Below are 10000 nucleotides of genomic sequence, written 5' to 3'. Positions count from 1 at the left end.
AAACATATGCAAGATACAGATGTTGGAACAGGAAGACAAAACAAAATAATTTAATCATCTGGTTGGATAAATCTTCAGATTAAATCTCCAGGTTTCAGGTTTTCATCAGATTTCAGATGTAGTCTGGTGTTTTGTGGCGGCTGTGGCTCAGCGGTAGAGTGGGACGTCCACTAATCAAAGATCAGCGGTGTGTGTGAGTGTGTGAATGGTAACTGAGCAGCAGGTGGCTCCTTGTAAGGCAGCCTCGGCCACCAGTGTGTGAATGTGTGAATGTGTGAATTTAACAGTATAAAAGTGCTGTGAGTGTTCAGATGACGAGAAAAGAGCTGTACATGTACAGTCCGTCTACCATTTTACAAACGTTATGTTTTTTTTTCTTGATCATTTTGGGTTCTTCAAAAAGTTCAGTTTTTATGCGTTGATTGGAATTTTGGGATGAATTCAATTTTCTATTTTTTTTTATTTCTGGAGTTTTAGAGTTTTAATCTTGAATTTCCATTTTTACAAAGATCGGAGGGTCTAATCTCGCCCACTCACCTGGTCGTCCCGGTTATGAAGATGATGGTGAGGACGAACCAGAACATGTAGCTGAAGATGATGATCTTCATCATGTCCAGGTAAGACCTGCACACATGGATGACAGGGGTCAGACAGCTAAAAAGACAGACGGACGGGTGGACAGTGGACAGTGTTTACCTGCACAACATGAAGTCAGGGCCTGTGTTGAGACGAAGCTGTCTGATTGGATCAGCGACTTGTCCTTCATCCTCGTCCAGCTCACAGTTGTCTCCAGCGAGGATCTGTACTGACGAATGAAGCTCCTCCTCAAACACCTGCAGCTGCAGAGACGCCCCAAGGAGGAGCATGAAGTCATCTGAAAGATCAGGAGACACAATATAAAGACGATGATAGGAGATCATGGGATGGACGTGTCTTCCTGTATATTAAAAACATCCTCATCCATGACGGCCAGGAAAGATACGATCATCAAGAGCAACTCTTTCACCATGACCATGATGTCAACAAACACATGGGCCGAACCTCCGATTACAAGTTGGCAGTTCTACCCCAGAAAAGGGAAGCTGTGTCATGGCAGTGTACACGTTTAAGATAAGATAAGATACATCTTTATTGATCCCATAATTGAGAAATTCCAGTGTTACAGCAGTCAAGGGGAAAGAGTCAGATTAAAGATTTCAAAATTTAAACTTAAAAACTTAAAACTTAAAAAACTAGGCATGCAAAATAAGTACAAAAATACAAGAAACTGTGATAAATAACAATAATAATAATAATAATAATAATAATGAGTCTGTAGACAGGCAGAAGATGAACCAGGTTGTGATCAGCTCTTCCCAGGGGGGGCAGGGGGGGATGAGTGATATGCCTCCTTGGTGTTGGCATAAAATAAATCCAGTGTTTTATTGTCTCTGGTGTGGCAGGAAACATACTGGGTGAAGACGGGCAGGGTGGTGGATGGACAGGCGTGGTTGAAGTCCCCAGAGATCAGAAGGAGGGCCTGAGGGTGCTGTGTCTGCAGCCTACTTGTAACAGAGTGGAGAATGTCACAAGCAGACTCAGCAAGATGGCGCCCCCAGTGCGGAGGCGCCATCTTGCAAAACGTTCCTGTTTCTGGATCCTTGAAAGCAGTGACAGTCTCAAGGCTGACGGTTGCTGCTGCTGTCCTCTTTGAAAAGACAGCTTGAGCTTATCATCACAGACTGTCTTCTGAGTGTACAGCACCTCTGTCTCCAAATACATCCCGGATGACACCTGAGGAGTTTCTGTATTCGACAAAAAACAATGATGTCACATAAAAAACTGCGCTCAACCCTGCAGACGCTGCATTGGGAGGTATGAGACCTGAGACTCTCCTTGGGGAAGGATGTTGACTGACAGACCCAGACTTCCTGATGCAGCCTGATACAGACTGGGCGATGCTTCAATAGTGACAGCAGCAGTAGGATCTACAAACTGGACCCTGTCCTCCAGACTGAATCCTGAGAGCTGGAAGCTGACTGGCCGAACATCAGGTCATTCTGATCAGTGACAACCACGTCTCCACACCACACCTGAACCACACTCACACCTAAGAGGAAGAAACCAGATGTTGTCCAAACTCAGAGAGAAATACAGAATCATCATCATCGTGTACTCTGCGGTGTTGGCATGGTGCTGCAGTCAACCCTCTAATCGACATCACACCTGATTTGGAACCCTTTAACCAGGTCAATTTAAACTACCTTGGTCTCGTCAAAGTCAAGAGTAACCGAAGCAAAGTGACGAGGCATGGAGCCTTACTGACGTGCTTTGACATCTGGAGACGGCCTTGTCCCTGGATACAGACATCTCTGTTCCTGCACTCTGAAGGATCATCTGTAGATGAGGTCGAGTGAAGGAGAACAAGTTTCACTGGTACAGAACTTGATCTACATGAAGCACACGCTCCCCCTGACCCAAACCAAATCACACATTCAGTTCACGCTGAAGGCATTCAGCGCACATTCAGTCCTTACAGTTCTCATCACAGAGGTGGGTCAGAAACAGGTCCAGTACTTCTCAGACCTGTTCTGGAAATATGTTGAAGATTCTCAATCATCCAGAGAACTGAATAAGCCTCTCCATGAGAGGTGAAATGTCCTCTAGAAACTCAAACAAGTCCAGCTGCCTATGATACAGTACTGAGACTTCTTTTGGAGACGTTGCTCCACTGTCTCTCAGATTAACTCATATCACAGCGGTGCCTGGACAGCGTGAAGTGTGTGGTTGTGCTGCTGCCGTGGTCCTGCCAGATGCCTCCTGCTGCTGCTGCCATCATTAGTCATTAGTCATACTTCTACTGTTATTATACACATATGATTATTGTCACATATGTATACTGTCAGATATGAATATATACTTTCAACATATTGTACCACAGTAGCCAGAACTATAATTATAATATTATTACTTTCATTAATGTTGTTGTAAGCTACTGTCATTATCGTCTGTCCTGCATCTCTCTCTGTCTCTCTCTCTCTCTCTCTCTGTCTCTGTCTCTCTCCCTCTCTCTGTCTCATTGTGTCATACGGATTACTGTTAATTTATCATGCTGATCTGTTCTGTACGACATCTATTGCACGTCTGTCAGTCCTGAAAGAGGGATCCCTCCTCAGTTGCTCTTCCTGAGGTTTCTACCATTTTTTTCCCCTGTTAAAGGGTTTTTTGGGGAGTTTTTCCTGAACGCTGGTCCTTCAGCTCCGAAACAGCAACGACTGGCTTTTGGTTCTAATAACAGAGATAACGTTAAACCTATCAGTCCGAAAGAAGTCATGAAGCTTGTGGCTCGCTACGTGGTAGAAGAAATGCTGCCGTTGTCTACCGTGGAGTCTAAAAAAAGGTGGAGGAGGACTCGCTGACAGACAGCTCAGACTCAGGAGGACTTGCATTATGCCTGGTTCACACTACACGACTTTTCTGCCCGTTCTGAAAGTCACTATGTCACATTACACGATTGAGGAGTCATAAACTGGCTTGGCCGATAGACATGGCACACTACAAGATGGTACTCACCAATTATCCCCGGTTGTCTTTCACGGCGTGTGTGATGTCATCAGGTTATTCTTGTCCTATTTTTATTACTTTCACTATTATTTGAGTCACTGTGTCTGTTCATGTGCCAGCCGAAATGTTGTTGTAGTCACCTAAAAGCGTCAGCAGATGGCAGGAGCTACATTTGAAGTACTGTACGCAAACATTCAAGCTACAATTTCCTCCACAACAAGTTCCTACAAATGTTTCACAATGAAAGCCTATTTAGAAAATGGAGGGATTCTCTCAGCCGAGGTTATAAGGGGCTTTTAATTTGAAGGAAAATCAGGAAATGTTGAGTTTGAAATGACAACGCAATGTGTTAACTTTATGAAGACAACAGGAGCGGATAAAAAGGCGAGTGATGGGAGAACTGGATCTCAGTGAAGGGCAAGTGGTCCATAACTTTAATTTTGGAGACAAAAAAATGTAGGCTTAGCGCCCTGTGGTCCATTGCCCAATAGGAAATGTAGAATACTCAAAAGTACTTTAAAAGTGCTAGAGTTACTTTTCTCAGGGAGTAACGGTGGAAGTATTTTAAAAGTACTTGAGTTACTTTACTCAGGGAGTAACGCAGTAAAGTAACTGGTTACTTTTTTAGTGTGAAAAAATTGAATTTCCCCTCAGGGGGATTAATAAAGTATAAAGTATATAAATTTAAAAAAACGCAGTAAAGTGCTTTGATTACTTTTAAAGTAACCCTTATGTCAAACAACAATGAGAAGGAAGAGAAGGAGGGGGAGGAGGAGGAGGAGGAAGAGAAGGGTCTTACAGAGGAGGAAGAGTGGGTTTGGTGGTGTCAGGTGATCAGGGAGGAAGAGCCACTTCACCACGTTGGAGTCCACGTTAGAGGACGGAGGTCTCCAGGGATAATCTGAAACACCACAGGTATTTATTGAAAGTCGTTTACGTCCTGTCGACATGATTTTTTTTGTCCACAAAAACATTTTACTAAAAATCTGCGTCCACACTAAAACAAACACATGTTCACGATGACATCATCGTTTTCCAGAAACTCAAGTTCACATGTCCCCACACATTTAAAAAAAAATCTCCATTTTACTCACGTAAAACTGTTTGTGTGGACGAGAGACAGAAAATACGTGTCTACGTTCTGACGGGGCGGCGCTTATATCTGAGGTTTAATGACCTCGTTAAGGTCGTACCTGTGCAGGTAGCAGGAGGGAGTCCGATACAGAGCAGGTACTGGAAACACATCAGCCCCGACAGGAAGTAGCAATACTTGGGCCACACTGAGGCGATGTGCCTCCTGCTGCGACGTGAAAGGACGCTGATGAGGCCAAAGGCGTGGCCTACAGCAAACAGATCCATCCGCTGACCAATCACGTTCACGGCCAACAGAAAACACGTCTGAGGAGGAGGAGCGTGGAAATGATTGTAAACAGGAAAAGGTTAAGTTGTTGCTATGCTAATGACTGTGCATCTCACCTCCAGTCCGAACTTGTAGAAGAAGTAGTTGAGGAAGTACTTAATGCAGCTGAGCACGCTGTCGTCAAGGTGACGCCTGGTGATGTCATGAAACAGTGTTCTCGTGGGGGGCGGGACTTCGTTGCGACGGAGACGGTAGAGTTCCTGGTGTCTGTACACTGTCACCTCGAAGGCTAGCAGTGCTAACATCATCAGGTTATACTGTAGAAACAGGTTAGCATGATGCTACATCATCAGAGCTAACATCATCAGGTTATACTTTAGAAACAGGTTAGCGTTATGCTAAATGATCAGAGCTAACACAATCAGATTATACTGTAGAAACACGTTAGCATGATGCTAAGTGATCAGACCTAACACAATCAGGTTATACTGAAGAAACAGGTTAGCATGATGCTAATTGATAAGAGCTAACATCATCAGGTTATACTGAAGAAACAGGTTAGCGTTATGCTAAGTGATCAGAGCTAACACAATCAGGTCATACTGTAGAAACAGGTTAGCATGATGCTAAGTGACCACAGCTAATATCATCAGGTTATATTGTAGAAACACGTTAGCATGATGCTAAGTGATCAGAGCTATCACAATCAGGTTATACTGAAGAAACAGGTTAGCATGATGCTAAGTGATCATAGCTAACACAATCAGGTTATACCGAAGAAACAGGTTAGCATGATGCTAAGTAATCATAGCTAACACAATCAGGTTATACTGAAGAAACAGGTTAGCATGATGCTAAGTGATCATAGCTAACATCATCAGGTTATACTGTAGAAACAGGTTAGCATGATGCTAAGTGATCATAGCTAACACAATCAGGTTATACTGTAGAAACAGGTTAGCATGATGCTAAGTGGTCGGAGCTGTGATGTCAGGACTCACCCGCAGGTAGTCGAGCAGTTTTCCGTCTGTCTTTCGAAGCCCCACCCACTGGGCAGGGTCAACTGGACCAGAGTACAGAACAGAGCGAGACAAGTCGATACTGGAGTTACCTGGCTACAGACAGACAGACAGACAGGTGTGACAAGGTTATGAGGTTGTGTGGACAGTTTGGACACAGAGACATGAGGTATGATGTTGTTGCCATGGTTACCATGGTACAGTTGGATGAGTATCTCATTGGCTGGACGACGTTGAGTTGGTACAACATTTTACAGACGGTCACCACACAGGTCCAAACTGTACAGACTCCTGAAAGCAGGGGGCGCCACGCCCTGCAGGGCAGAGCCACGGCCACACACAGCACGAACAGCAGGTTAAAGACACACACCTGCACAGAGACAGACAGGTCAGAGACAGGTGAGACAGAGGGACAGGTCAGGGACAGGTGAGACACTGTTAGGAGCAGGTGAGACAGAGGGACAGGTCACAGACAGGTGAGACAGGGAACAGGTCAGAGACAGGTGAGACAGAGAGACAGACAGGTTAAAGACACACACCTGCACAGACACAGACAGGTCAGAGACAGGTGAGACAGAGGGACAGGTCACAGACAGGTGAGACAGAGGGACAGCTCAGAGACAGGTGAGACACAGGGACAGGTCAGGGACATTTGAGACAGAGGGACGGACAGTCTGACCTCCTTCACCGAGACCCAGATGATGTAGGAGGACACGATCTTGATGATGTGCAGTTCCAAGAGCCACCAGAGGAGGTGCTGCAGGCGCTGCACATTGAGGAGGAGACGCAGGAACAGGACAGAGAGACGATCCACCACCAGTCTCCAGGAGACGAGGACTGAGGACATGAGAGACAAGGAGTCTGCTGTCTGCGTCACACTCATGATGATGATGGTGATGTAGGGTGTTTACCTTTCAGGTGGTCAGACAGGGTTTCCCTCTCAAACATACAGGGGTACTCTTCCTCCTCGTCCTCCTCCTCCTTTTTCATCCACCTCTCCTCTGTGTCCTCCTCTCTGTCCCTCTGTCCTCCTCTCTTTTCCGCCTCCAGGAGGAGCTGAGGAGCTCCGCCCAACGACAGGTCAAACAGGCTGCCGTCAGAGTGGACCAGCCTGAAGAGACAGGGACAGAGACAGGGACAGACAGAGACAGAGACAGAGACAGACAGAGACAGGGACAGAGAAAGACATAGAGAGAAATAGACAGACGGAGACAGAGAGACAGACAGAGACAGAGACAGACAGAGACAGGGACAGAGAAAGACATAGAGAGACAGAGACAGAGACAGGGACAGGGACAGACAGAGACAGGGACAGAGAAAGACATAGAGAGAGAGAGACAGACAGAGACAGAGACAGAGACAGAGACAGAGAGAGACAGAGACAGAGACAGGTCAGCACAGGTGAGGAAGCCTCCTTCAGGTTTGGGTGTTTGATCCGTCCAGTTGTCTGAGAGCGACAAATGGACGGACAGATTTGTGGACACTGATTGGAAGGAGGACAACCAGGTGTGTGGAGGACGTTCTCCCAGCGGACTTGCATGCGTGTGTGCATGTGTGTGTGTGCGTGTGTGTGTGTGTGTTACCTGGTGATGGTGCTGTTGTGTGTGTCCACCACCGTCTTCAGGTCGGTCAGCTGCAGGAAGGGCTGGTGGAAGTAGTGCAGGTGTACGATACACACCTGCAGGACCACGTCAGGAAACAACGATCAGAAGGTAAGGAGGACAGAAGGACAGGAGGACAGAAGGACAGAAGGACAGAAGGACAGGAGGACAGAAGGACAGAAGGACAGAAGGACAGGAGGACAGAAGGACAGGAGGACAGAAGCTAGAGCTTAGATCGGGCCCAAAAAATCCAGCCCGACCCGGCCCGAGCCCGTGCACGTTATGTCCGGGACCGGCCCGGCCCGTCCAATTAACTGTAATTATGGGCCAGACCCCGATTTAAACCCGACATTTTTCAATACATTGGCTGTTATAATTAAGAGTATTAAACCACAAGTCTTGTTATTTGAATGACAGAAACATAGAATCTTAATGAATGGCGCAACACGGAAGCATGATTATGTAATAAAACAGGTGTTTATTTTAGGATCCAGGTGGTGAAGGGCTGTGTGCAATGCACAATGTTGCAACATTGTAACTCAGGGCCGAATTCACAAAAGGACTGCGTGGCTTTTGCGGCTGCTAAACCGGTAAAAATAAAGCAAACAGATACGGTCAAATTCACAAAGCACGCGCAGAGGGTGAAATGCTCCACTAACTGTGCTGCCAAGCAGATTGCATCTCGGTGCTCCGGTGTTATTTGCACGTATTTAAATTAGGTAATATGCATATATTTGGCGCAAAAATATAATATATATTTATGCAAATGAGCCTCATTGATAAACAACGTCTTATTCACTAACACCAGCGCTAACAGCCACACGCAGTTTGAGTGAAGTAAATAACGTCTTTAGAAAGCTGGTGCAAACTGGGCGCTCCTCTGTGGAAGCCTCTCGCCCAGACTTTCCAGTGATCGTGGCAGCAGTGATCGTCTGTTAAATCAGTCTGTAAATAATATTTTGACATTATTATTATAATCATTATTACTTTAATGGCATCCGAAGATATTGATGCGTTGAACAGGTGACAGTCTGCGGTCGTTCTCAAAACGCACTTCTGTCACGCACTTCAAAAGCAACTTTCAATAATTTATTTTACGAAACGGGGGAAACAAACGTGAACAAAAACGGTTCCATAATTCATATTAAATTCAAAAGATAACGAAAAAACAGCTACAAGTGAGAGGGAATAGTGATAAAGTGGTCAAACTTGGTCAAATCCACAGCCTCAACCCATCCGACACTGTTAGACTGACTCACCAGCAGACATCACTACATGAGGGTATACAGTATTCAGTACTTTGCCAAACAAAGTCTGCCATTGTTCTGCCACGGTGTTCTTGGCGCAAAGCCAGCATTTATACTTTGCAATGTGTGGCTAATTGCAATCAGGGGCAAATCAGGGGCAAACTGCACTCAGCTGCCAAACTGTGGGCGTGTTTGCGCTGGTATATCATTAGCGCAATATCCTTTGTGAATAGGACGTTAAGACGGAATAAACTGCGGGTGCAAGTGAAGTGCAATTCAAGGTGCTATCAGCGGCCGCAATTCATTCTTTGTGAATTCGGCCCTAAGTTTGTTGTAACTTTAGGCTATGTGTCATACAAAGTGTGGTTTAATTTTATTTTTTATAATACTGTAGCGTCCGCCAGGACGTGTGGAAAGGATGACGCAGTTATTCGGCAATTAAACCACCATTTATTACTGTACAGTACAGGTTACTGTTGGCCGTAACCACGCCAAAACAACCAACAAACAACAAACAACAACTTAGCTGTAACTCCATCTGTGCACTCCTGCTCTCTCCTCCAGCTCGCTCATACACACACCAGCACGCGCACTCACACAGCCCTCCTCATCCCCGTCACACTCGCACCCCGCACCTCATTCAATCCCAAACATGGCATTAACTCACAGAACACTGACATTATAACAGAACATTTACTGCAGGGTCGCTACAACTATAACATTATCAAATCATAGCTTTAAAAAGAAAAAAAACCGTCATATCTGACCAGGCCCGGCGTGGGCCCGTCAGAGGGAGGGGGGCTCCCGGCCAGACCCAGCTTGGGCCCGCGGGCCGGGTCGGGCTCGGGCAGAGAATCTAAGCTCTAACAGAAGCACAGAAGGACAGGATGACAGAAGCACAGAAGGACAAGAGGACAGGAGGACAGAAGGACAAGAGGACAGGAGGACAGAAGCACAGGAGAACAGAAGCACAGAAGGATAGGAGGACAGAAGCACAGAAGGACAGAAGGACAAGAGGACAGGAGGACAGAAGCACAGGAGAACAGAAGCACAGAAGGATAGGAGGACAGAAGCACAGGGGGACAGGAGGACAGGAGGACAGAAGGACAGTCATAATAATACCCACATTCCTCGAGGCAGCGGCCGAGGAGGGGGAGTTGCAGCCATTTTTAACTCTAGTCTGTTAATCAGCCCTAAACCTAAACTAGACTATAATTCATTTGAAAGCCT

General features: G+C 46.0%; 1 protein-coding gene across 1 annotated transcript in view; it reads right to left on the bottom strand.

Moving 5' to 3' along the window:
* The window catches only part of LOC126397773 (piezo-type mechanosensitive ion channel component 2-like), an 88676-nt gene that overhangs the window by 28906 nt on the left and 49770 nt on the right, over window positions 1-10000 (bottom strand). Inside the window, exons 16-25 of the mRNA XM_050056727.1 lie at window positions 7506-7600; window positions 6834-7033; window positions 6602-6759; window positions 6116-6292; window positions 5905-6018; window positions 5020-5220; window positions 4737-4941; window positions 4343-4444; window positions 697-874; window positions 538-624 (exon numbers count right to left, since the gene is read on the bottom strand). Coding sequence (XP_049912684.1) covers window positions 538-624; window positions 697-874; window positions 4343-4444; window positions 4737-4941; window positions 5020-5220; window positions 5905-6018; window positions 6116-6292; window positions 6602-6759; window positions 6834-7033; window positions 7506-7600 — 1517 coding nt within the window. The remainder of the gene's footprint in view (window positions 1-537; window positions 625-696; window positions 875-4342; window positions 4445-4736; window positions 4942-5019; window positions 5221-5904; window positions 6019-6115; window positions 6293-6601; window positions 6760-6833; window positions 7034-7505; window positions 7601-10000) is intronic.

This window comes from Epinephelus moara, chromosome 11 (assembly GCF_006386435.1).
Source record: "Epinephelus moara isolate mb chromosome 11, YSFRI_EMoa_1.0, whole genome shotgun sequence".
In the NCBI taxonomy this organism is placed as follows: domain Eukaryota; kingdom Metazoa; phylum Chordata; class Actinopteri; order Perciformes; family Serranidae; genus Epinephelus; species Epinephelus moara.
Note: the sequence above shows the minus strand (reverse complement) of the source record. Positions and strands in the feature narration are given on the sequence as shown.